This window comes from Callithrix jacchus, chromosome 12 (assembly GCF_049354715.1).
Source record: "Callithrix jacchus isolate 240 chromosome 12, calJac240_pri, whole genome shotgun sequence".
In the NCBI taxonomy this organism is placed as follows: Eukaryota; Metazoa; Chordata; class Mammalia; order Primates; family Cebidae; genus Callithrix; species Callithrix jacchus.
Window position 1 is genome coordinate 93,281,600 of NC_133513.1, and position 27,794 is coordinate 93,309,393.

The 27,794-nt window shown below is 46.8% G+C and overlaps 1 protein-coding gene across 2 annotated transcripts; it reads left to right on the forward strand.

Annotated features, from left to right (window-relative positions):
- Positions 1-8,567: 8,567 nt before the first annotated feature.
- On the forward strand, positions 8,568-26,424 carry SCD (stearoyl-CoA desaturase). 2 transcript variants are annotated; one of them, XM_009010136.5, is made up of 6 exons: positions 8,568-8,724; positions 9,288-9,595; positions 14,126-14,256; positions 16,336-16,541; positions 18,629-18,861; positions 22,381-26,424. In XM_009010136.5, exons 2-6 carry the CDS (start codon positions 9,433-9,435, stop codon positions 22,578-22,580), a joined length of 933 nt encoding a protein of 310 aa, XP_009008384.1. In that variant the 5' UTR covers positions 8,568-8,724; positions 9,288-9,432; the 3' UTR covers positions 22,581-26,424. The 2 variants fall into 2 exon arrangements, with proteins under 2 accessions (XP_009008384.1, XP_002756570.1); XM_002756524.6 differs by having other exon boundaries at positions 9,313-9,595.
- The last annotated feature ends 1,370 nt before the right edge of the window (positions 26,425-27,794 follow it).

A 27,794-nucleotide genomic window follows, 5' to 3' on the forward strand; every position in this document is an offset into this window, starting at 1 on the left:
AAACACAACCCTTGCCCAGGCCACATCGAGGTCAACAAGGAGGATGTCTTCATAGATGTGGCAATTGACTTTGCAGCCAAAGTGACTCATAGTCACCAGAGATGAGAAAGGCGAAATGATGATGCCCCACAAGTCTGCTTCTGCCCCGAAAACTCTGGAAAGCTCTGGGAGTGGACCACCCTCCCCTCTCCGCCCCCGGAGGACACCCGTTCCAGGGAGGCCATGATTTCCCACGGAACTCTACCACATTGTTATTGAGCTGCTTAGACTGAGAAACCTGAAGCCATGCTCGAAGTGACAAATGACTGGTGATTCCAGAGAGGCCTCTGCAGGAGGCAGGGTGGGGGGCGGGGGGTGGTGGCCAATGCCACTCTTGACAAGCACCTCCACTGTGCAAGAGACACCACACTGTCTCATCTCTCTGGACAGTGACCTACTCAGGGTCATGTCCTTTCTTCGTGGGTGGACAGAAATTTTGACAGGACAATCAACATCTTTGCCCTCTTAGCAGTGAGATGAGGAGAGAAATCCTCTGAATGATCCTCCTTCCCACCAGGTGTTCCTTTGAGGAAAAAGGTCAGGTAAATTCAACAGCTCAGGTGCTAGAGATAGCTTAGCTGCCAGAACTCTGCTGGAAAGCAAAATCCAATAAGAATGAGGGCGCAGAATTACTCAGAAAGATTCCTACCCTGGCAGAGGTCAGGTAAGGATGAGAGCCTAGATTAAGAGACTTGGGCTCTGCTGGCCAGCTCTGCCCTGGGGCTCTTTCCTGGAGCTATCTATGCTCTTGGAAATAGCTTCATCTGACGGAGAGTATACCTACACTGGGGCCAGTTCTGGAAACATCCATAATGGCGTGTCCTGATTACTGTATTTGTACCCCAAACGGGAGCCAGAAAAGCCACAGCCAAGTGTGAATTCAGCTAAGAAACATAGACACAATGCCTGCAACACCGGGTGTAAAGGGCAGGTGGACACTGAGTTAAGAAACAAAACCAGGCTGGACACGGTGGCTCACGCTTGTAATCCCAGCACTTTGGGAAGCTAAGGCAGGCAGGTCGCCTAAGCCCAATAGTTTGAGACCAGCATGAGCAATATGTCAAAACCCTGTCTTAAAAAAAAAAAAAAAAAAATTAGCAGGTCATGGCAGCTAGTCTTGGCTACTCAGAGGGCTGAGGTGGGAGGACTTGAGCTCACAGAGGTGGCGGTGAGATGAGACTGTGCCACTGCACTCCAGCATGGGAGCCAGAGTGAAACTCTGTCTCAAAACAAAACAAAAACAAAAAAGAGGTTTGCTTGGGTTCCTCTTGAGCAAAGATGATGCCAGAATCTTGAAAGTTCATGCATTTTATAGAACAATTTACTCTAAATCCCCTTATCTTTTTTTCTGCACCAGACATTTATCTGTTTATTTTGTTGATTGTCTCTCCCACATGGAACTTGGTCACCAGTGTCCCTAGCTCCAACAATAGTGCCTCGCCCATAACAAGGGCTCAGTAAACATCGATTGCATTTTGAATGAATGAATGAGGCAAATTTAGGACACCCTTTTATGGGCTCATACTCTGGTTTCCAACTCTTGCTAATTTTTTTCTGTTGAGATATAATTACTTTACAATAAAATGTGCAGATCACAAGCGCTCAGTTTGATGAATCCTGACAGTTGTACATTCTCAGGCAACCACCACCCAAATCAAGACATAGAACATTTTCTGAAGGCTGGATGTGGTGGCTCATGCCTGTAATCCCAACACTTTGGGAGGCTGAGGTAGGAGGATCACTTGAGTCCAGCAGTTTGAGACCAGCCTGGGCAACATGCAATGACCTGGTCTCTACAAAATACAAAAATTAGCTGGGCATGGTGGCACATGCTTGTGGTTTCGGCTACTTGGGAGGAGAAGGTGGGAGGATCACTGGAGCCTGGGAGGTCGAGGCTGCAGTGAGCCATGATAACACCACTGCATTTCAGCAGTCTGGGTGACAGTGAGACCCTGTCAAAAAAAAAATGCCAAGTGCAGTGGCTCATGCCTGTAACCCCAGCACTTTGGGAAGCTGTGGTGGGTGATCACTTGAGGTCAGAAGTTTGAGACCAGCCTGGCCAACATAGTGAAAAATACATCTCTACTAAAAACACAAAAATTAGCCAGGCACGGTGGCAGGGCTGTAATCCCAGCTATTCAGGAGGCTGAGGCAGGAGAATCGCTTGAACTCAGGAGGTGGAGGTTGCAGTGAGCCAATATTGTGCCATTGCACTCCAGCCTGGGTAACAAGAACGAAACTCCATCTCAAATAAATAAATAAAAATACAGACCATGTTTAGTTTTCTAAGAAACTGCCAGTCTTTCTTTCTTTTTTTTTTTTTCCAGATAGTCTTGCTTTGTCACCCAGGCTGAAGTGCAGTGGTATGACTGCAGCTCACTGCAACCTCTCCCTCCTGGGTTCAAGCAATTCTCCTGCCTCAACCTCATGAGTAGCTGGGATTACAGGCACAGGCCACTACACCACACCCAGCTAATTTTTGTATTTTTAGTAGAGACTGGTTTTCGCCATGTTGGCCAACCTGGAATCGAACTCCTGACCTCAAGTGATCTGCCCACTTCAGCCTCCCAAAGTGCTGGGATTACAGGCACGAGCCACTGCGCCCGTTGAAACTGCCAGTCTTCCAAAGTGGCTTCTGCATTTCCATTGACAATGTAAGAGAGTTCCTGTTGCCCCACATCCTCATCAGCGTCATATGTCAGTGTTCTGGATTTTGGCGATTCTAATAGGTATGTAGTAGTAACTTGTTGCTTTAATTTGCATTTCCCTGATATCGAGCATTTTCCTATGCTTATTGGCCAGCTCTATTTATTTATTTATTTTTTGGTGAGATGTATGTTCAGGTCTTTGGCCCATTTTAAAATTGGGTTATTCATTTTCTTATTGTTGAGTCTCAAGAGCTCTGTGTATTTTGTGTAATAGTCCTTCACCAGATAATGTCTTTTGCAAATATTTTCTCCCAGTCTGTGGCTTGTCTTTTCATTTTCTTCAGAGTGTTTTTCACAGAGCAGAAAATTTTAATTGTAATGAAGTCTAATTTATCAATTATTTATTTCATAGATCATGCCTTTCACATATTTAAAAAGTCATTGCCAAACCCAAGGCTCACCTAGATTTTCTCTATGTCATCTTTGAGGAGTTTTACAGTCTTACATTTACAGTTAGATCTATAATCCACTTTGAGTTAGTATTTGGGAAGGGTGCAAGGTCTGTGCCTAGATTTGTTTTTTTGAGTGATGTCCAGTGGTTTCATCACCATTTACTGTTTACTTCCATTGCATTGTCTTTGCTCCTTTGTCAAAGATCAGTTGACTATATTTACTTGGGTCTATTTGGGGGATCTCTATTTTGTTCCATGAATCTATTTGTCTATTTCCTTTTTTGTCTGATTAGCTAGGACTTCCAACACAATGTTGAAAAGGAGTGATGAGATGAGACATCCTTGCCTTGTTCCTGAAGTTCATTTTTTTTATTGTCTATTGTATGAATATTCCATAAATTGTTAATCCATTTTCCTATTGATGAACTTTTGTAATATTCCCTATTTGAAGCTATTCTAAATGAAACTACCATAAATTTTCTCGTATAAGTCTTTTTGTGGGCATATGTTTCATTTTGCTTGAGGAAACTCCTAGGAATTAAACGGCTGGGTCTTGGGATAGATGAACATTTAACATTACAAGAAACTGCCACATTGTTTTCCAAAGTAGTTGTATCACATCATGCTCCCACCAGCAATGTATGCGAGTTCCAGTTGTTCTCAGCCTTTTTTAATTTGGTCATTCTAGTAAGTGTGTAGTAGTATCGCATTTTAGATTTTTTTTTTTTTTTTTTGAGATGGAGTCTCACTCTGTTGCCCAGGCTAACATGTAATGGCACGATCTCGGCTCACTGCAACCTCCGCCTCCCGGATTCAACCGATTCTCCTGCCTCAGCCACCCGAGTAGCTGGGATTACAGGCATGTGCCCCCGCACCCGGCTAATTTTTGTATTTTTAGTAGAGACAGGTTTCACTATGTTAGCCAGGATGGTCCCAATCTCCTGACCTCATGATCCTCCCTCCTTGGCCTCCCAAAGTGCTGGGATTACAGGCATGAGCCACCACGCCTGGCTGACTTTTTTTTTTTTGAGATGGAATTTTGCTCTTTTCACCCAAGCTGGAGTGCAGTGGTGCAATCTCAGCTCACTGCAACCTCCACCCCCACCCCCTGGGTTCAAGCAATTCTTCTGCCTCAGCCTCCAGAGCAGCTGGGATTATAGGCACCCGAAACCATGCCCAGCTAATTATTTGTATTTTTAGTAGGTTTTGCCATGTTGCCCAGCCTGATCTAGAACTCCTGACCTCAGGCGATCCACCTGCCTCCGCCTCCCAAAGTGCTAGGATTACAGGTATGAGCCACCATGCCCAGCCTTAAGTTATTTAAAAAAACAAACAAACAAAAATAAATAAATAACTTTTCTTATTGAGATATACTTTATATACTACAGAATTCATCCATTAAATCAGCCAATTTAATGGCTTTTAGTATATTCACAGGTGTGCATTCATCACCACAATCAATTTTAGAACATTTTTATTACTCCAACAATAAACCCTGAATTCCTTAGCCATCACCCCCCAACATCCTCGATCCTCCTTCCAAACCCTGGGCAACCACCAATCTACTTTCTCTCTGTATAAATGTGCCAATTCTGGACATTTCATATAAATGGAACCAAACAACATGGGGGACTTTATTTCACTTAGCCTGTGACTGACTTCTTTCACTTAGCATTAAATTTTTAAAGCTCATTTATGTTATAGTATCTAGCAGTACTTTATTCTTTTTTATTCTCAAATAATATTCCATTATGTGGGTTTCCCACATCTTCTTCTTATTATTATTAGAGACAGGGTCTTACTCTGTCACCTAGGCTCACAATCATAGTTCACTGTAACCTCAAACTCCTGGCTCAAGCGATCCTCCCACCCCAGCCTCCAGAGTAGCTAGAACTACAGGCATATAACCGCCATGCCTGGCTAATTGTTATTTTTTAATTTTCATTTTATATACTTATTTTCTTTCTTTTTTGTTGTTGTTTTGAGACAAGGTCTCACTTTCTTACCCACGCTGGAGTGCAGAGGCACGATGACAGCTCACTGCAGTCTTGACTTCCCGGGATCAAGTGATACTCCTGCCTAGCCTCCCAAGTAGCTGGGACTATAGACACATGCCACCATGCCCAGCTAATACTTTTTTTCTTGAAACAGGATATAACTCTGTTGCCTAGGCTGGAGTGCAGTGGCATAGTAATAGCTCACGGCAGCCTCCCCCTCCTGGGCTCAAGCACTTCTCCCGCCTCACTGCAACCTCCACGTCCTGGGTTCAAGTGATTTTCCTGCCTCAGCCTCCCAAGTAGCTGGGATTACAGGAGCCCATCACCAAGCCCAGTTAATTTTTGTATTTTTAGTAGAGAAGAGGTTTCACCATGTTGACCAGGCTGGTCTTGAACTCCTGACCTCGTGACCCACCTGCCACAGCCTCCCAAAGTGCTGGGAGTACAGGCGTGACCTACTGTGCCTGACCTAAAACAATTATTATTTTTAGTATAGACAAGGTCTTTCTCTTGCTACTTCCTTGGGCTGTTATTTTTGTTGTTGAGACAAGGTCTCACTATGTTGCCATCATCCTCCCACCTTCTCTTCCCAAAGTGCTGGGATTACAGGCCTGAGTCAGTATGCCTGGAAACCTCATCTTATTTGTTCAGTAGTTGACAATTAGGTTGTTTCGACTTTTTGGCGATTATAAATAATACTTCTATGAATAATCATATATAAATTTGTGTGAACATACGTTTTCTTTTCTCTTGGGTTTATATCTAGGAGTGGAATTGCTGGATCATGGGTAATATTTTGACAGAGTTCAGGGGAAGAAAAACTTGAGAAGATGAAGCATATTTAGAAATCAGCAAGAGTAGGGCTGGGTGCCGTGGTTCACACCTGTAATCCCAGCACTTTGGGAGGCCGAGGTGGCTGGATCACCTGAGGTGGGAGTTCAAGACCAGCCTGACCAACATGGAGAAACCCCGCCTTTACGAAAAATGCCAAAAAAAAAAATAGCAGATGTGGTGGTGTGCATCTATAATCCCAGCTACTTGGGAGGCTGAGCAGAATTGCTTGAACCCAGGAGGCAAAGGTTGTGGTGAGCCGAGATAGTGCCATTGCACTCCAGCCTGGGCAACAAGCAAAGTTCTGTCTCAAAAAAAAAAGAAAAAAAAAAGCAAGCAAGCAACAGTGTAGGGTTTTTGTTTGTTTGGTTTTTTTTTTTTTAGTTTTCCTATCTTCTATTGACAAATGTGCAGTTTGATGAAGGTACAAATGATATTAAGTAGGAAGTGAAAATTAAGGCTGGAACAGGGTGTTCAGATTAAAATAATGAAGCACTTTGAATACCCAAATTAAGGAGCTTGGATGTAAACAAAATAATAAAAATCAAACTTTTCTTTATTTTGAAAATAATACAGGCTCACACCTGTAATCCCATCACTTTGGGAGGCCAAGGCGAGAGGATCACCCGAGGTCAGGAGTTTGAGACCAACCTGGCCAACATGGTGAAACCCCGTCTCTACTAAAAATACAAAAGAATTAGCTGAGGGGGGGTAGCGCATGCCTGTAATCCCAGCTACTTGGGAGACTGAGGCAGGAGAATGGCTTGAACCTGGGAGGCGGAAGTTGTGGAGAGCCGAGATCGCGCCATTGCACTCCAGCCTGAGCAACAAGAGCGAAACTCCGTCTCAAAAAAAAAAAAAAAAAAAAAAAAATTAAGCAAATAGACATTGCAGAGAGAACCTGAAGGGCGGCAGCCCATGTACAGATTTCTACACCACACACCAAGTACTTCTGAGACATGACTAGATGAGCTGTCTACATCTAAAATCATCCAGTCCTGTTCAGAGCTTTCATACCGGACAGGGAGCCAGGACTGGAATGCAGGCTCCTGGTCACTGGCCAGACAGTTGGCCTGACCCTGAGACCAGTGGCCAAGAAGGGAGCTGCTTAGTCTTCCTCCCAGGAAATCTCAGGTGCTTCTCTTTCAAGAAGCGAATCATTTGGCACAGCACTGCCTGTTTTCTCCCTTTCGCAGAGGAAGGACCCCGGGGCAGTATTCAGTATTCGGGGAGACATGGGCATGGAAGGACACCGGGTGAATGCATAATCTGCCTGGTACAGAGCTCTCATGGTAAGGCTCCCACAGGCCGGAAAAAGATGGGGCACAGGGACAGATCAGGGCTCTCATACGGCGTTTCTGTTTCAGCTCAACTGCCAGCTCCATCACTTACTGGCTGCCGTGAATATGGGCAAGTTATTCCATCTCTTCATATCTCACTTTCCTCACTTTTAAAATAGAATAATGGGGTACCCACCTCCCAGGGTCACAGTGAGGATTACAGAAAATGATTCTTGTGAATTGGCTGGCAGTAAACAATTCGATACCTGCCAGCTATTCTTATTCCACATCCAAGCCCTTTCGCCTGCTGCTGGGTGAAAGCACATGCGAGTGTTTCCTGCCTCTTTCCACGAAGAAGATTCCAAAATTACAATCTGTCAGTCTGAAGAATCTCCAAAACGTCCCGCACGCAACCTGGAGACGCGGGAAGGGGATGGGACTGCCCGCCCGGGGCCTGAACAGGGTGCGTGCGCGCGGGCACACACACCAGTCAGTCAGTCTGTGGGGCCGGAGTCCGGTGCGGTCCCGGGTGAGCAGCGCGTGGCTGGTGGGCGGGGCAGAGCCATTGTTCGTCCGAGGACCGAGCCCCCGACGCTCGCCCGAGAGGGAGGCGGGGCTTCCCGCGTCCCCTGACCCCAGGGTGGCGGCCAGGTCCCCCTGCCAAGCGCCTGGGGAGACGGGAAGATGGGACCGAGTTGTGAGTAGTAGTGGGCGCCCCCGAGGCTTCCCCACCGTTTCCTGAGAAACTTCCCCAGTGCCCACCCACCCATTCGCCGAGTGCCCCGGGCCGGTCCTGGGCTAGACCCCGCGCCCCAGCCCCAAACAGGGGCCCCAGCCCCTTCCAGAGAGAAAGCTCCCGACGCGGGATGCCGGGCAGAGGCCCAGCGGCCGGTGGAAGAGAAGCCGAGGAGAAAGGGAGGGGAGGGGGAGCGAGGAGCTGGCGGCAGAGGGAACAGCAGATTGCGCCGAGCCAATGGCAACGGCAGGACGAGGTGGCACCAAATTCCCTTCGGCCAATGACAAGCCGGAGTTTACAGGAGCCTCATTAGCATTTCCCCAGGGGCAGGGGCAGGGGCCGGGGCCCGGCGGTGCGGTGTCGGTGTCTGCAGCATCCCGGCGCCCGGCTGCTATTGCTTCGAGCCTCGGCCTCTGTCTCCTCCCCGTCCCGCCCTCACCTCCACGCGGGGCCGCCCGCGCCAGTCAACTCCGCGCACTTTGCCCCTGCTTGGCAGCGCATAAAACGGGGGCTGAAAAAATACAGGATACGGTCACCCACTGCCAGCTCTAGCCTTTAAATTCCCGGCTCGGGAACCTCCACGCACTGCGGCTCGGGCCCCGACACCCATCCAGCGTGCACCGGCGAGCTCTGAAACCGAAGTCCCCCGGCGCCCCCGAACTCCGCTCCGCAGCCTCAGCCCCTGGAAAGTGATCTCGGCATCCGAGAGCCAAGATGCCGGCCCACTTGCTGCAGGAGGAGGTGAGCTTCCCAGCCTGGCCCCGCACCGCAGGGTCGCCGGCGCGGGCTGGGATTCCAGGGGACGGGTTGGCGGCAGAAGAGAGGGGAGAGCTTCGCGGAGGACTTGGGCGTCCTTTTCGAGTTGTGCTGCCTTCAGTGAGTTGGGAATGTGGATTGTAATTGGGAGATTTGAGTCTCCAACTTTTCTTAAGCTTTAAAGTAAAGAAAAATCCGTTCGTGCTAGTGCTTTTATGAATTATGCAGGTTTTCCTTTGTGTTCGTGTGGATGTGAGTGCTTTACATCTCCTTCCTACTGCCGCCTCCCGTAGGTTTCTCGCCCCTCGCCTCCCACCCCCCTCGTTCTCCGCCCTCCGCCCCCTCGCCCTCCGCCCCTAATCCATCTGCACAGTTTCTGGGAACTTCTCTCCGTTGCATCTGGCATACACCCCTATCTTCAGTGAACCCGGGCGCTGGGGGAGGGTCTGTGCTTGTGCTGTCCTCCCTTCCCCCAGTGTGATTAGAGAGCCGAGTAGCCCCAGCTACCTCCACGTGTCTCCTCATGACTCTCCGTGTCTCCTCTCCAGACTCTCTGCTTCCTCTCCCTTCCAGATCTCTAGCTCCTATACCACCACCACCACCATCACAGCGCCTCCCTCCAGGGTCCCGCAGAATGGAGGAGATAAGTTGGAGAAGACGCCCCTCTATTTGGAAGAAGACATTCGCCCAGATATGAAAGATGATATATATGACCCCACCTACAAGGATAAGGAAGGCCCAAGGCCCAAGGTTGAGTATGTCTGGAGAAACATCATCCTGATGTCTCTGCTACACTTGGGCGCCCTGTATGGGATCATTTTGATTCCTACCTGCAAGTTCTACACCTGGCTTTGGGGTAAGCAGCCTCCCTGTCCTCCTGACTCAGTCCTCCAGGTACTCACTGCTCTTCTAATAAGATAGGATCTTACATAGAACTCCAGCCCCTCCCAGCCTCCCGGCTGGGGTTTTTGTCAGGCATTTCTCTTCGGTTGCTTCAGGCCTAGTGGGCTGGGAATAGAGCCTTGGTGGGGAGGCGGGGACTGAAATGCAGGAATGTCAGTGCTGGGGACATTGAGAGCTCTGGGACCATGTGCTGTGGGCCTTGAAGTGTAGACCTGTGCTGGAGTCAGCTTTTCCTGAAAGAGTCTTTCTGTTTGAGTCAGTTGCTTGGCTGCCTGTCCCACCCCTGCCAGCCACAAAAGAATCAAAGCCCTCTACCTGGGAGGCATGGGAACTTGGTACTAAACCATTGGCTTTCTAGGGTCTGTGTTGAGCAGTCACGGGCTAGGGCAGAGGGAAACTAGTCAGGGAGAGAGTTCGTTGGAAAGGGAGGAACATAGGTCGTCATCCACAAAACTATTTTGCCCTTATCCCTGGGCCAGAGCAGGCTTCTTTGTTACAGAGGAAGATGAAGAAGCTCCCACGTCACCCAAGTCGCACAGATGTGTGTTGGTCTGTTACTCTGCTTAGGTCTCCAGGGTGCACAAGCCAGTCAACAAAATGCTCTTAGAATGAAATCAGGTTGAAGAAATGTTTCATGTTCCATCTCCCATCCAGCCTGCTCCAGGCCCCTCCCCCCGGACCCCCACCCCTGCTGATGCAGTGAAGTGCCAAGAATTCTGAACCTTCTAATACCAGTCCTACCCATCCCTCCTTGCCAGGGATGTCGAGGCAAGGCCAGAAAAGAGCCCTCAGAAAAGAGACCTTGGTCTTAAGTCTGCTGTAATGAGGGAGACAGTTTCCAGTTTGTCCCTGACCTGCCCTTAGCTCAGCTGTTTCAGGGACCCATTGGCCTGATGGCATGGCCCTGCCCCCTGGATACACACATGTGCTTTGCAGCCTTTTTCACCTCTGCCACCATGAGCCTAAGTTGGGAAGGGACAGCAGGAAGCTCTGCAGACCAGGGGCTCCGCATTGCTACTCTCTAAGGGATACTGAGCCAGGACTACTCTTCCAGAAAACAACTTGAGGTTTTTCAGAACAGCCTGGGTGTGGGATACCTGACAGCTGACCCTTGGTGGGCAGTTATGCAGAAGGGCTAGTAGGCCAAGTTTTAGCTGTTTCCCTCAGGACCTCTTAGGTCTTCCAAAGATGGTGAGATCTGGTTCACTAAGTTTGTTTTGGGAAATCCTCCAGGTGCTACAGTGAAATGCAACTGAGAAGAGCTCCTTTGTCAGGATCTCTGTTTTTCTAGGTGCCACCTGTGGGCAACAGTACTTTCTTAGGATTAGGAAGGTAGCATTCCTTGGGTTACATATGTGTTGCAGCTGTGGTAGAGACAGAAAGAACAGGCCAGGTGCAGATGAGTTCATCTGCATACCAGGAAGGGCTCTTGTATTAGTGAGGGGAGGACGACATGTGTTGTCTAGCCCCTCTGAGGATCCAGCAGAACTTCTTTTGCAGCATGAAGGATGAAGAGCCAGGATAGGATTCCCCAGGGAGTCTGTGGATGCCTCTCCACCCTTTCTCCCCAAGAGGAGAGTCTTCACAAGTAGTAGTTTTCTCACCTGTAAGCTCCTTCCAGCCTCAGCACTCCCTGTAGGTCTTCTGAAGCCCAGAGTTTGACCCAATTGACTCTGCTTGGTCACCTTCAGCTGCTAGGACAGGAAGCAGAATACTCTCAGCCAAGGCTGTGCCTGCTACCTTTATTTTGGTGACTTGCCCATGGGTGTGTGCTGTGCCTTCAGGCAGAGAAACTTGGCTCACAGAGACTGGATGGTAACTTACTTTACTGGGCCCTTTGGTGGATGGCTTAGCTGACAGAATGACCATCTTAATATGGGAGTATCAGAACTCTGTCTGAAGAAACAGGGCGGATGAGGGGAGGAGGGTCAGAGGTCTCAACCTGGGCGTCTTCTCTTCCCACCTTCAGAGTTTAGGAGCTTCGTCTTTCTGGTTTTAATCCCTACAGACGATGTTAGCAACTGCTCGTGATTCCAGCATTTCTTATGACTGAGCACTTTTGAGAACCTTATAGCCCTTTTTTCATTTTGGAGTCTCCCAAAGGAGCCCTTAGGGCAGGACTGAGGAGAAAACCTCTGGCAACACTGAGAGCCAGAGGCAAAACCCTTCAAGTCTCTTTCTTAAGGCCAGAGCAATGAGATGTTGCTTAACCATCAATTTGGACATTAGTATTTCTTCCCCTGGGGAAGAGAGAGGGACTGAATCTCCAACTGTTTTAAGCCCTTCTATTTGATAGGCCTAAAGGTGTTTCCGGAAAAGGCACCAGAGTGCCTGAGTTCTTGTCCCAATTTCCCTGTTAACATAAGATTTTATGTACTTTCTGAGTCAACTTACCCCAGCATATTATGTGGCAAGAAACAACCCCAGAAGCTCCTTTGGTCATTAGAGAGGGCTCTGGCTCAACGGATGGATTTCTGGGTAACATGCAGGTTAGCTACGGCATTTGGGGAGATGGTGGTCACCACTTGGCTTGAAGCCAGATCACCTGGGGCCTTAATCCCCACTCTGAGGCAGTGTGGAGAGAGCTCTTGTTGAGGCTGACTCTGACCATATGGCTCTCCTGGAGATTCTATAGGAGGAAAAGGAAAGAAAAATGGAGGTAGCATTGGGGAAAAAGGAGGTTGTTTAGGAAGCGGCTGCAAAAGAACACAGGACAGTTTGTTACAATGTGTGGTGTCTCCAGCTGCAACTAAGCTCTGTGGCCACTGAGGCTCTATTGTTTCTAGCTGTTTCCCTAGGAATGAAACATTGTTAAAGGTTTCTACCAAGGCCACAGCTGCCTGCTAGAGCAACTGAACAGAGGAAGAAATGGGTGCTCAGCCACCCACTTCCCAGTTAGAGATTATTTCTGGCACCTCTTGGGCCTCCAGGCCTCCAGGAAGGTGAGGGAAGACAATGGTGGGGAGCTGCACTGACAGCTTGAAGAATATCCCACCATTGTCTAGAAGGAGCATTGCCCATAAGAGTATGGTCTGACAGGGACGAGGCAAAGGAGACACTCAGGAGCTGTGCACGGGTCTCAGGGAGATGGATAGTATAGCTAGAAGGTGAACTGCTTGTCAACAGAAAATGTAGCTTCAAACCGTGGCTTCATTTCTTACTAGCCATGTGACCCTAGATAAACACTTCACCTTTCTGAGCATCTATTTCTTCAGCTGCAAAGTGAGGGTATTAATACCACCTAACCCCATTGAAGGTACCGAATAAAGTGGAGAATATTAAAATCCTTGGTCAAACTTAAGACACTGTGCAAATAGGGCTTAAGTGCAGGGCTAATTTTCCCCTTATATGGCCACACTGCCTGCTAGAATATTGACGTGCTTTTCTGTACCAGTTGATAAATGGCCATAGTTCTGAGTCCCCTACAGCTAAGGGCTTGTCAAGTTGGTCAGTGCCCATATTGTATTGGCTGTTGTTTTTTGAGGTAAGGTCTTGCTCTGTTGATCAGGCATCAGTGCAGTGGCACAATCATGGCTCACCGCAGCCTTGACCTAATGGGCTCGAGATCCCCTCACTTCAACCTGTGGAGTAGCTGGAACCACTGGCAGATGCCACCATGCCCAGCTAATTTTTAAAATTATCTAGAGACAAGGTCTCCCTATGTTACCGAGGCTGGTCTCGAACTCCTGGACTCAAGGGATCCTCCTGCCTTGGCCTCCCAAAGAGCTGGGATGACAAGTGTGAGCCACCGCACCTGGCCCTCTGCTGTTATTTTAATAACACCCTTGCTTATGAATCCTGAGCTCTGTAGGAGTAGTTTGTGGCCCTTAAAACCTTAGAGAAGGCGACCGGATGTGGTGGCTCACACCTGTAATCCCAGCACTTTGGGAGTCTGAGTCAGGTGGATCATGTGGTCAGGAGTTCAAGACCAGCCTGGCCAAGATGGTGAAACCCCATCTCTACTAAAAATACAAAAGTTAGCCAGGTGTGGTGATGTGTGCCTGTAATCCCAGCTACTCAGGAGGCTGAGGCAGAGAATTGCTTGAACCCAGGAGGCAGAGGTTGCGGTGAGCCGAGATCGCACCATTGCATTCCAGCCTGGGTGACAGAGTGAGACTGTCTCAAAAAAGAAAAGCCTTAGAGAAGGCCTAGACAGAAGTGAAAGGAGATAGCTAGGCCCTGGAAGAACGCGTTCCGGATAAAGAATGAGTGGTAAGAGCATTATTCTCTCTCCTGCCTTTCTGACTCCTTAGTTCTTGGGATTCCTTTGCTTAATCTTTTTTATCTTTGAGAGTCTGAGGGGTGATGATTTTTCAAGTGGTGAAAGCAAGGGACATGGTTATCCCTAGAGTTCATGGTAAGGCAGTTTTCACCCTAAGCCTGAAGAAGACACAGTTTGTAACATCCAGAGAGTGTCTCTGGCATCCTTCCCCAGATCGAACTCACACTGGTTGGTGACTCCCCCATTGTCTTCTCCTGGCAGGGTTATTCTACTATTTTGTCAGTGCCCTGGGCATAACAGCGGGAGTTCATCGCCTGTGGAGCCACCGAACTTACAAAGCTCGGCTGCCCCTGCGGGTCTTTCTGATCATTGCCAACACAATGGCATTCCAGGTAAGAAGCTGTCTCTGCTCAACCGTTTGTCCTCCACCCTATCAAAGATCTGGGGGCAGAAAAGAGGGATCTGCAGCCAGAGAGGAGCCACACCTGGGCAGCGGTTTCACTTTCTTCTCTCCTTGGTCACCTCAAGTGCCAGTTTAGTCCTTAAGTCCATAAAGGCTGAAGAGACTTCTGAGTCTTGGAAAAGGGAACTGGAAGATAAATGGGAAATACGCTGGTGTGTAGGATTATTTTTGATCCTAAGGTCCCTGTGTTGTCACACAGTCTGGCTGTTGAGGCTCTTCATCATAAGGGGCTTTGGCACATAAGCCAGAGACTGACCTTGGGTGCCTGGGCAGACATTGGACAATAAATTCACTATTTAAGATCAGTATCTTAGTACTAGGGAGGCAGAAGTGGGAGGATTGCTGGAGCCCAGGAGTTTGAAGCTGCAGTGAGCCATAATATCACCACTGCACTGCAGCCTGGGTGATGAGACCCCAACTTTTAAAAAAAAAATTTTTTTAAGTGAACAACTTCGCCAGGCATGGTGGCTCACGCCTGTAAATCCCAGCACTTTGGGAGGCCAAGAGGGGCGGATCGTGAGGTCAAGAGATCGAGACCATCCTGGCCCAAGATGGTGAAACCCTGTCTCTACTAAAAATAAAAAATTAGCTGGGTACGGTGGCGCATGCCTGTAGTCCCGCTACTCGGAAGGCTGAGGTAGGAGAATCGCTTGAACCCAGGAAGCGGAGGTTGTAGTGAGCCGAGATCATGCCATTGCACTCCAGCCTGGTGACAGAGTATACTGTCTCAAAAAAAAAAAAAAAAGTGAGTAACTGAGGACTCTACCACAGTGGGACCGAAGTTGATGTTCCCAGACTCATGAACTCTTATTTTCAGATAATGAGAACAGACAACTTTTACTGCACTATGTGCCTGGCACTATTTAAGCATTTGTTATAAAGTCCTCACAACAATCTTAGGAAGCAGATACTATTATTATCCCCATTTTACAGATGAGGAAACCAAGTCACAGAGATTATATAGACCACCCCAACATTGTGGCCCTTTCTTGGGGTGTCATGCTGGCTAAGTAAAATCACAGGTTTGTTGAGGCAAAAAGTTTATAGCAAAGACAGAATGAAGGGAAGTGGGGAAAGGGAACACATCATACCATGAAACTGTAGCAATGGGCAAATTATAGCATGTGGTGTGGGGCTTAGCTTGGAGCAAGAGGAATAAAGGAAACCAACTTAAGTCATGGCAATATCCCAAGAACTTACCACATTTGCATAATCATCTCTGCCATAGCAGCTTATACCTTGAAGGCTTCTGAGGTTGTCCTGTGGGGCGAAAGGAGGGAAGAGAGTTATTGGTACATTCTTGGGATTTTAGTAGAGATGGGGTTTTGCTATGTTGCCCAGGCTGGTCTTGAACTCCTGAGTTCAGGTAATCCACCTGCCTCAGCCTCCAATGTGCTAAGATTACAGGCATTAGCCACTGCACCCAGCCCAAGATATTGGTACATTCTTTAAGGGATGGAAAAAGTCATGGAGAAGCCCAGAGTCCGTTTGCAAATGCAGCCATGAACGAGTTGCATGCCTGGCCTTATTATTGGGTTATCTGAGCTCTCTTTTACAAGGCACCAGAATGGTGGTGCCTTTACAGCTTTATCTACTGATTGAGACCTTAGGACACAAGGCTGTCTGGCTCATGTTCTCCATGCCCAGGGATTAGGTACCCCATGAGGATCTTTTCCAACATTCCTGGCTTAAAGAATTGTAATGTTCTCGCTTCTTGAAACTCTCTGAGCTCTGTATGATTTACCTCCATTCCGCCCACCATATAACTTTCAGGAAACAGCAGTCCTATTCCTGTGGTCTTGGGGTTTTAAGTTGCTTTTTCCACTTAAGCTTCAGTGGCAAGTTGGGAGAAGAGGGAAGGTAACTCCATAACTCCTTTGGAGCCCAGATTCCTGGGTATTTTGTAAGGTTGGGCTGAGAGCCTTGGGCTATTGATAACTGTCCATTGGAATTCTCCTAAGAGCGTGTCTATCCTCCAGCCTTACATTCCTCTTCTCTCTCTCCCCAGAATGATGTCTTTGAATGGGCTCGTGACCACCGTGCCCACCACAAGTTTTCAGAAACAGATGCTGATCCTCATAATTCCCGACGTGGCTTTTTCTTTTCTCACGTGGGCTGGCTGCTTGTGCGCAAACACCCAGCTGTCAAAGAGAAGGGCGGTACGCTGGACTTGTCTGACCTAAAAGCTGAGAAACTGGTGATGTTCCAGAGGAGGTGAGTGAAGGCCTGATGGAGGTGGGGATATGGCCCTGGCACCTCGTGGTTAGGGACTCCATCTTTTCTCCTAAGACTTACAAAATAGAAGCTGAGTTTAGGAGCATATTCTAGATTGTAATATATATGCTGAGAAATGGACTGGGTTTGCATGTTCACACTCATAATTTAAAATCCCAATTTGTAACGTCCCACAGGCGCATAGCCATAGACTATTGCTCTGTTTCGTTCTTTCTGAGCTATCTTAATTAAACTCATTACGTTCAACAGATGTTTGTTGACCTAGGACAGTCATAGATTCAAAGATGATGATAGCCTAGTTGCCTAGGTGTTTCAATTTTTTTATTTTTAACAGAGTCTTTCTCTGTTGCCCAGGCAGGAGTGCAGTGGCACAATCTTGGTTCACTGCAGCCTTGACATCCCAGGCTCAAACAATCCTTCCACCTTAGCCTCCCAAGTTTTTGGGACTACAGGCACAGACCACCATGCCTGGCTAATATTTGTGGAGACAAGGTCTCAGTTGCTATATTTCCCAGGCTGGTAGCTTTGTTCTTACCTTCAAAAAGTTTGTAGCCTCTAAGGGGATGGAAGGATAAGCCAAGTATCCGAATAACCATGGTATAAGGCAGAATATTTTCTGTACTGTGAGAGGTACAAAGGGGAGGGAGATTGCTCAATGGGCAATGCCAAGGAGGTGTTTATGACATAAGTAGTGTTGGAATCCACCGATGGATAGAAATTTCTACAACTATGTGTGGGGAGGGACAGTGCAAACACAAGAAACAGAAGGAGCTAAAGCCTGAAGCATGTTCCAGCAATAGAGTCCTTTTCCTTGAAGTATAGGGTGTGGGAAGAAGTAAAACTGGAGAGACTGCCGTTCTTGTAGAGTCCAAAAAGCAGACTTAGGATTTAGGCAATAGGAAGCCATTACATTTTTTGAACTGCAGTGTGGTGGAGTTAGACGTGTGCTTTAGGAAGCCTCCTTTCAGAGCAAGTGTAGGAAACCATTGAGCCAAAGCAAGAGTTAGGGACATAAGTTAGGTAATGAGGACCCCTGCTAGGGAAGCAGTGGCAGAAATGGAAAAAAGAGTTGGGTGCAGGGAATATCAGTGATGTAAATGTCAAAGACTTGACTGCTGAAGGGATATAGGGAATCAGTGCCCTTGGAATGTCAATGGCCTGGTGTACATTGAGAATGAAGGTTGAGAAAGGGCTTCCAGAGGGACAGAGAGCTGCAGGTGATCAAGGACACTCAATGGGCCTCTGAGGGAAAAGAAGACCAAATAATTGGGGGGTAGCTAGCAGCAAATGGAGGCATGACACTAAACACAGACTGATTAAGAGTGCTGCTGGAAACAGAAAGGAGCCCAAAGGCAGACTGGAAAACCAGTCAAGGATGAAGAAGTCTGTTCGTTGGTTTGTAATTTGGACCTTACCTGTTTTACCAATGTGGTATTATGCGCTAGTGAAAATCAGTGACGGCTGGGCTTGGTGGCTCATGCCTATAATCCCAGCACTTTGGGAGGCTGAAGTGGGACAATCGTTTGAAAGCTCAGGCATTCAGGACCAGCCTGGGCAACGTAGTGAGACCTCATCTCTACAAAAAATTGAAAACTAGATGGGTATGATGGTTCATACCTGTGGTCCCACAGCTACTCAGGGGGCTGAGGTGCGAGGATCTCTTGAGCCCACGAGTTCAAGGCTGCAGTGAACCATGGTCATGCCACTGCACTTTAGCCTTGGCAACAGAGTGAGACCCTGTCAAAACAAACAAACAAATAATAAAACAGTGAACTTAGAGAGTCAGGAGACAGAGACAAGCAATTCAGCTTTCACTCCTTGCTCTACCATGTCATAGTGGATATGGGTATGATCCTAGAAAAGTCATTTAACCCCTCCCCACCACCTCATCTAAGAAGTGAGGTAACGCCACATTCTCAAAAGAGTTTTCCACCGTATTCCCCCTTGCTGTTGTCTGCCATACTGTACTCATGACGGAGAAAAGAGACAGCCCATCCCAGTTAGTGCGGAAGATCCAGGTAGGTGTGGAGTCCCCTCCACTGACACGGTGTCTGGTCTCAATGTAGGTACTACAAACCTGGTGTGCTGCTGATGTGCTTCATCCTGCCCACACTTGTGCCCTTTTATTTCTGGGGTGAAACTTTTCAACACAGCTTGTACGTTGCCACTTTCTTGCGATATGCTGTAGTGCTTAATGCCACCTGGCTGGTGAACAGCGCTGCCCACCTCTACGGATATCGTCCTTATGACAAGAACATTAGCCCCCGGGAGAACATCCTGGTTTCCTTTGGAGCTGTGGGTAAGTCAGCGGTCCAAGCAAGAACAACCAGGGGTCTGCTTATCCGGGTATTAGGCTAGGAGCCAGAAAAATTCGATAAACCTGTTTTTTATGGCTACTTTGTATCTCAGTTTTTCTACTATAAAACTAGGGAGCAGTATATTGGAAAACCCTATGAGAGTCAGGCAACATGTTTTATGTAAAAATGAAAGGATAAAAAAGAAAACACTGATTTTGATTCCAGGTTCTAAAACAATTTCCAAATGCCATATATGGTCCAGATGTGGTGGCTAAGGCCTGTAATCCCAGCATTTTGGGAGGCTGAGGCAGGCAGATCACCTGCGGTCAAGAGTTTGAGACCAGTCTGGCCATTGTGGTGAAACCCTGTTTCTACTAGAAAAAAGAAAATAAACAGAAAACCAAATGCCATGTATGATGAGCACCTTGGAGTTTTCCTTTCTTTCATCAGCTCTGGGCTGGACTTGCTTGAGGCAAGGAATACATAAATAGAACACTGGGGTCATCTGAGTGGCCAGCAAGCCTAGTGTTCTCAACTTCAAGTATGCCACACACAGTATTTTTTATCTTTCCACTCAGATATGCTGTACTCTTCAGTGTGTGCCGTGCCTCACTGTTTGGTGACGCCATTATGAAGGGCATCAAAGTAACTGCTGGTGGCCCTTGACTACCACCTGCCGTCCTGTCTCTTGGCCTGTGCTTTTCTCTCTTCTATTCTGAGCTAGGAACGTCCCTTCCCCCAACATGCCTTCAAGAATCTCCCAATATAGCAGTTAGTTTGATCACAAGTTCCTGCTCAGTTTTCTAATGTTGACTGTTTCTTTTCAAATGAGATGAGTTCTCACCATGGTGCCCAAGGCTGGTCTTGAACTCTAGGCTCAAGTGATCCTTCTGCCTCAGCTTCCCAAAGTGTCTACATTTTTTTCTCTGTCCCTCTTTCCAACTGAATATAGACTTTGGTCAAGGCCCTGGATGAGTTTTCCTTAAATAGATCCGGTGGCCTCTTCTCTCCAGCAACTGGTGCTATTAGTCCTTCGATAATATCTAGACAACTGTACTACTATACACGTCTATGCAGGTCATTGCCTTACACTCATTTTCTCTTTAAAATCTTCCTTTATATTCTCCACCTTAACCATCTTTACTGTCCTTTAAATTGTTGTTGTTGTTGTTGAGACAGTCTCACTCTGTTGCCCAGGTTTGAGTACAATGGTGTGATCATGGCTCACTGCAGCTGTGACCTCCTCTGTTCAAGTGAGCCTCTGGCCTCCACCTCCCAAGTAACTGGGACTACAGGTGCATGCCACCATGCTTGGCTAATTTTTTTTTTTTTTTTTTTTTTTTTTTTTGTAGAGACAGGGTTTTGCCGGGTTTCCCAGGCTGGTCTCGAACTCCTGAGCTTGAGTGATCTGACCACCTTGGCCTTCCAAAGTGCCACCATGACTGGCCCATCTTTATTAAAAGGATTTATTTGTCTAGGCATGGTGGCTCACACCTGTAATTCCAGCACTTGTAATTCTCGCACTTTGGGAAGCCAAGGTGAGTGGATCACTTGAGGTTCAGGAGTTAGAGATCAGTCTGGTCAATATAGTGAAGCTCTGTCTCTACTAAAAAATAAAATTAAAAAAATTAGCCAGGTGTGATGGAACGCACCTGTAGTCCCAGCTACTCAGGAGGCTGAGGCAGGAAAATCGCTTGAACTCAGGTGGTGGAGGTTTCAGTGAGCCAACATTGTGCCACCGCACTCAAGCCTGGGTGACAGAGCAAGACTCCATCTCAAAAAACCAATAATGAAAATAAAATCAATTTTTTCCCTGTCTTTTTTAAACTTTCATATATCTCCTTGCTCCTTTCAGGCATCTTCTTGCCATTGTGCCTATTCTTACTTTTACCCATGATTAAAATAAATCACATACACTGTATAAATCTGAGATCATAGGAATGGAGTTTCTGGCATGAGACGTGTCCTGTATTGCAAACGGATCTCTAGTGACCTTCCCTACCTCTAGCCTCTGGGTTCACAGTAGCTGCCTCTTGGTTATCATTCACTCCTCCTTACCAGGCTGCTTTCCTCCCTCATCACCTCACTCTCTGTTTCCTCTGGCTCTGTTTCCTGCCACCCTAATCTTTTTGTTTCTTGAATTAGCTCCCCCATGGTCACATGCTCATCTCTGCCAAATCAACCTTCTCCCTTGAGGCTTTCTTGGGCTGTCTGTTGCTGCCCCAGTTGCAAAGTCCTGTTTTCTTTCTAGCCATTGACCCTCTTTCTCTTTTTTTTTTTTTCCCTCCCTGTGTCTCTTTGTGTATCTGATTCCATTTTAAATCTGGTAACTAAAGGCCTGGCTAGTGCTTACACAGAGCCCAGCTGCAAAACCATTATTGGAAATTAAGAATCATCAGTACCTTTATTTCTGGCATTCTACCCCCCTCCTTCTCATTCACTCTGCAGATCATCAAGTGTCACAGAGGGTGGACATACCTTGGAATACCCTGGATGTTATCATTTACTTTGCAGGACTCCTTCCCTCACTTCTGATTAATGCCATAACTGGTCTGTCTGAGGGTATTTTTATCCACACAGAGCCCAGTATTAGCTCTTAGTAGCTGTTTTTTACCCAGGCCTGATTGCATTCAGGATTATTGTTGGCCGTGGTTCAGAAAGAAGAGTCCTGCCAAGAGTTGGTGAAGTCTCTATCTGTAGAGTTTCCAAAGCTTTACATGTTACAAAAATTGCCCTGAATCCAGAATTTGTTTTCCTCCCTCCTGCAAAGTGAAATGGTCATCCCAAGAGTCCTCAGAATCTCAGATGTTAGAGAGTTTCTAAGCATTTCCAGTTTTCTTCCCTCAGAGAGTGTCTGTTTTATCAGCACCTCCCCTACACCAGGGACAAAGGTCAAAAAAGAGCAGCACGCCACCCCTCCCACCTCTGAACTGCAGTGGCTCAGGAGATTCCAGCCTTTGGCTGGCCTTTCTTCTGACCCTTGGCTGCAGGGCTCCCTCTGTAGGAACCACCCACCCTAGAGGTAGTGCGGTGGGGAAAGGTGTGCTCCTTTACTCCTTCTCTAACAGTCATTCTGCAGACACAGGCACATACACACACAGCCTTGAGGCAGGGCCAATAGTGAATTTGGAATTTCCAGTCTGAAATCCATTCCCAAAAGTAGCAGCTTCTCTCTAGTCATTGTATCCTCCGAGAAACTGTCAGTTCTCCTCCCATCAGGCTCCCAGCCAGCCATGGGTGGCCAGAGTCTCTCCAATCACTACTTAAGATGCCTTTCACTGGCTGTGTGCAGTGACTCATGACTGTAATCCTAGCACTTTGGGTGGTCAAGGTGGGAAGGTTGTTTGCAGCATGGCAAGATACCATCTCTACAGAAAAGGTAAAATAATAAAATAAAAGTAAAGTTACCTCTGAGGGGATCTATTTGGTGTGAGGTACCCTGCTAGCTAACTGGTATGCACAAATCAAGAAGACCTCGATGCACCCTCACTCCATAACATCTCTTCTTGCTTTTGTTTCAGGTGAGGGCTTCCACAACTACCACCACTCCTTTCCCTATGACTACTCTGCCAGTGAGTACCGCTGGCACATCAACTTAACCACATTCTTCATTGATTGCATGGCTCTCCTCGGTCTGGCCTACGACCGGAAGAAAGTATCCAAGGCCGCCATCTTGGCCAGGATTAAAAGAACTGGGGATGGAAGCTACAAGAGTGGCTGAGTTTGGGGTCCCTCAGGTTCTTTTTCAAAGTCAGCCAGGCAGAGGTTTTATGTCTGTTTATTAACTACTGAATAATGCTACCAGGATGCTAAAGATGATGACGTTAACCCGTTCCAGTACAGTATTCTTTTAAAATGCGAAAGTATTGAAAGTCAAGAACTCTGTCTTTATGATGCTAAGCTGATATTTTTTCTTCTATCCTCTCTCTCTTCTAAGCCCATTGTCCTCCTTTCACTTTGTTGCTATCACCTTCCTTTCTCCTCTCATTGCTTCCTAGGCAAACAGCTGATCAGTCATTGTTCAGTGTCTAGCTTCCAAAGCCTAGACAACCTTTCTGTAGCCTAAAAGTAATAGTCTTTGCTCCAAATAACTCTCTTTCCTTGAGCTGTTGTGAGCTTTGGGGCAGGTGGCTCAAGCTAGAGATAAAACAGAACCTGGGCAGTTCCCCCCTGTGAATTATCTTCAGCCCAGGCTTTTGCTAGATGGAATGGAAAAGTAACTTCATTTGACACAAAGCTTCTAAAGCAGATGAATTGTGGGGGGAGGGAGTTAGCATCTATGGATGTAAGGACGAGGGAAATGAAGCAAGAGGAAGCTCTTGCCATGATCAGACATGCAGCTGCCTACTTCAAGCCCCACCACACAGCATGCTTCCTTTCTCTCCTGGCTTGGAGTAAGAAGTGGCTATGGAGTTTTGGCAATGCTAATCTCAATGTCACAATGTATAGTTTAGGCTGAGGATAAAGAAGAAACATAAGTTTGTAGAAAAAGTGGTCTCTGCTGGGGAAGGGATTTTTTTCTTTAATGACAAGGAGATTTCTTAGGTCATTTATCAAGAAGTCTTGAAGTTGGGTGATTCCAGAATTGGTAAATACAGTAGCTCACAGAATTTTGAGGATTCCATGAGCTGCTCATCAAAATTCTTTCCTCTGCTCTGCCATCTTCAGCATATTGGTTGCTCCCCTCATAGTAAGAAGATGGCTGTGGCATTTCCAAACATCCAAAAAAGGGAAAGATTTTAGGAGATGGAGTCGGGTCAAACATAAAATATATATATACATAAACATTGCTTAGAACGTTAAACTATTTCACTTAGAGTATTTCCCTTCCAAAGAGGGATGTTTGAAAAAACTCTGAAGGAGAGGAGGAATTAGTTGGGCTGCCAGTTTCCTCTCCACTGCTGGACATGAGATGGAGAGGCTGAGGGACAGAATCTGTAGGCAGCTTCTAAGTGAACTTCATATAGAAAAGGATCTGAGAACACATTGCCAAGGGCGTGAGAAGGTTACTGAGGGAGTTAGTGAAAGTCTTAATAAAATAAGCTAGATGTTAGGTCCATTCATTAATTAGTTCCAGTTTCTCCTTGAAATGGGTAAAATCTAGAAGGCTTCTCTCCTCAGTGTTGGGTCCCTTCACTTTTTTCTTTCTTTTTTTTTTTTTGGCTCTGTTAACATCTAGCCTAATGAATAGAACTGCCTGTTAGGGACAGGGTTAGGAATCTCTTCACTATCCTGATTCTTGATTCCTGGCTCTACCCTGTCTGTCCCTTTTCTCTTAACAGATCTTTCTCTTCCCTGAACGTTTTCTTCTTTCCCTGGATGGGCAGCCTCCTTTGTGTGTATTCAGAGGTGGTGATGACTTGCTGTCCAGGCAGCTCCCTCCTGCAGACAGAATGCTCAGGGTCACTGAACCACTGCTTCTCTTTCGAAAGTAGAGCTGGCTGCCACTTTCACGTGGCCTCCGGCATGTTTCCACCTACACCCTGTGCTCCCCTGCCACAGTGATGGCTCAAGACAAGGCTGGCAACCCTTCCCAGAAACATCTCTGGCCCAGAACCCCTTTCCCTCCTCCTCTCTCAGGGGGCATGGCCAAGCCAAGCGCTCATGTTGAGCCAGTGAGCCAGCCACAGAGCAAAAGAGGGTTTGTTTTCAGTCCCCTCAGTCTGGGTCAGAACCAGAGAGCATGCTGATTGCCCCCTGCTTGCTCAGTAAGGCTGCCCCGCCTGAGTCAGTGCTCTCAGCTGGCAGTGCAATGCTTATAGAAGTAGGAGGAAACAGTCCTCACTGGAAGGGCAAGAACCCAAGTGCCTCACCTAGAAAGGAGGCCCTGTTCCCTGGAGTCAGGGTGGACTGCAAAGGTTTGGCTGAGACTTGGGATTTGAGATACCACAAAACCTGCTGAACAGAGTGTTCAGCAAACTAACCAGCATTCCCTACAGCCTAGGGCAGACAATAGTATAGAAGTCTGAAAAAAAACGGAAACAGAACATGAGTGGTCTTAGAACCTTGGACCACTCCTGTCCCTGTACCTCAGTCATCAAAGCAGAAGCCTGGCTTTGCTCTATTAAGATTGGAAATGTACACTACCAAACGCTCAGTCCACTGTTGAGCCCCAGTGGTGGAAGGGCGGAGGGCCTTTCTTCCTGTGTTAATCGCATAGAAGCTACAGGGGTTAGCCTGGACTAAAGGCATCCTTGTCTTTTGAGCTATTCACCTCAGTAGAAAAGAATCTAAGGGAAAATCAGTATAGTTTAGATCTGTTGACTTGTGACCCCTTGGAAATGTCTGCTGGGTACTTCTAATTCCACAGGTCACCAGATGCCTGCTTGATAATATATGAACAATAAAAATAACTTTCACTTCTTCCTATTGTAATCGTGTGCCATGGATCTGATCTGTACCATGACCCTTATATAAGGCTGGATGGAGACCTCAGGCTGAGGGCCCCAATATATGTGTGGGTATGGGTGGGGATTTGTCTGCTGAGTAAGGAACACTATTTTCCATATTCTAAAGCTCAATTCAAGCGACACATTAATGAGAAACTCAGATCTGATCAAGAGTCTAGATCTCTAACAGTCCTTGCTTTGGGGGTGTGCTGACAACTTACCCGGTGCCTTACATCTTTCTAATCAGTGTTGCATATGAGCCTGCCCTCACTCCCTCTGTGGAGTCCCTTTGCACCTGAGAGCCTACAGAAGTGGCTGGTAGAAAAAGGGGCCTGAATGGAGGATTGTCAGTATCACGAATTGCAGGATTCCCTTCTGGGCTTCATTCTGGAGATTTTTTGTTAGGGCTATTTTTCTTAAGTGCCCACATTTGATGAAGGGTGGAAGTAATTTGAATGTATTTGATTTATAATTTTTTTTTTTAGGTTAAAAGATGATCGTAGCATTTAAAATGGAATTTTTTCTCTTTGGTTTGGTAGTATCCTGAGTGTATTCTCTTTAAGTGTAGCTCAAATGGGTCAGCATGAAAGGTTAAATAAAGCAAGGTGGCAATGCTCTGCTGGTGGTTAAGGCCAGGGCCTCTCCTACCACTGTGCCATTGACTTGCTACGTGACCCTGGGCAAGTCACTTAACTATAATGTGCCTCAGTTTTCCTTCTGTTAAAATGGGGATAATAATACTGACCTACCTCAAAGGGCAGTTTTGAGGCGTGACTAATGCTTTTTATAAAGCATTTTGGGATCCTTCAGCACAGGAATTCTCAAGACCTGAGTATTTTTTTAATAGCAATGTCCACCATGAACTTACTATGTCCATGTGTCCCAGATGCTATTGTTAGTTTCATTAGTCTATGGTTCTCCAAGAGATTGAATGAATCCACTGGAGAAGTGGTAGATAACTAGCCAGAAGAAAATTTGAGAATGCATAAACTCATTGCCATGGAAACATACGCAGGATACCTTTTCTTTGATTTGGTGGGATTTTTCCCCTTTTATGTGGGATAGTAGTTATTTGTGACAAAATAATTTTGGAATAATTTCTATTAATATCAACTCTGAAGTTAGTTGTACTGATCTGGATTGTGTTTGTTCATAATAAAAGTGAAGTGAATCTGATTGCACTGGGTCTGGGAGTTTTTTTGGCTGTGATTGGCTTCTATCTATGTCTGTACCTTCAAGAGTATAGAAGACAGAAGTTACAATGGTTGACTCATACCCCAGTAACCTGCCCTGCTGTCCTAAAGGTAACTTTAGGTTAAACTCTGGGAAGCAGGAAGCCAGGAGTCTGCTGCCATTAAATCAAACATTAACACCAGCTGGCAACTTGAGCCTGGGGAAGTGCCAGGGTTCTCAGATGTGTCACGTGTTCGGGCACAGAGACCTAAGATAGAGATACTGGGAGAGGAAGAGACCAGCAGGAGAAGCACTCCCTGGGAAAGCAGTTCTTTTTGTTTGTTTGTTTTTTGAGACAGTTTCGCTCTTGTTTCCCAGGCTGGAGTGCAATGCCTCGCTACAACCTCTGCCTCCAGTTCAAGAATTCTCCTGCCTCAGTCTTCCAAGTAGCTGGAATTACAGGCATGTACCACCACACCCAGTTAATTTTGTATTTTTACTAGAGACAGGGTTTCCCCATGTTGATCAGGCTGGTCTCGAACACCTGACCTCAGGTGATCCACCTGCCTTGGCCTCTCAAAGTGCTGAGATTACAGGCATGAGCCGCCACACCTGGTCAAAAGCAGTTCTTTACCTTGCAACCCAGGCTGGGCAGTCCAGCTCTTTCCTGTTTCTGAAATGTAGTCGCCTGCAGGGAATAAAATGGCTGCTTGAGAATGCTGATATGCACAACAGCAGGAAGAAAGGAAAACCAATCGAAGAGAAGGCTTATATGTTCCTGGAGCAGAGGGTTTCATGCTCACAGGTGCACAAAGTGGAAACGGTTTTGGTTTTTCCTTTTAGCTTTTAATACTTTGAAAATTGTTTTTTTTTTTTTTTTTTTTAAGATAGGGTCTTGCTCTGTTGCCCAGGCTGGAGTGCAGTGGTGTGATCGTAACTCACTGCAGCCTCAACTCCTAGTCACAAGTGATTCTCAGCTGCCTCCCGAGCAGCTGAGACTACAGGCATGTGCCACCGTGCCTGGCTAATTGTTTAGTTTTATTTTTAAAGAGACAGGTCTCACTATATTGGCTAGGCTTGTCTCAAACTCCTGGGCTCAAGCAATCCTCCCACCTCAGCCTCCCAAAGTGCTGGGATAACAGGTGTGAGCCACCACACCCAGCCTAGCTTTTACTACTTTATCTGATAATCCTCCTACGGAAAAAAGAAGGCAGAATTTTTTTTAGAGTTTAAAGAAGCTCCATATTCCATCAGGAGCCACCTTGACCAATACCTGGGTTTCTAAGAGCTCCCCAGAGCCAATTCTGCCAACTCACCTTGCTTTCTAATCTAAGGTTGCCCGCACCTTGGAGAAGAAGCACAAGTCTCTCAGA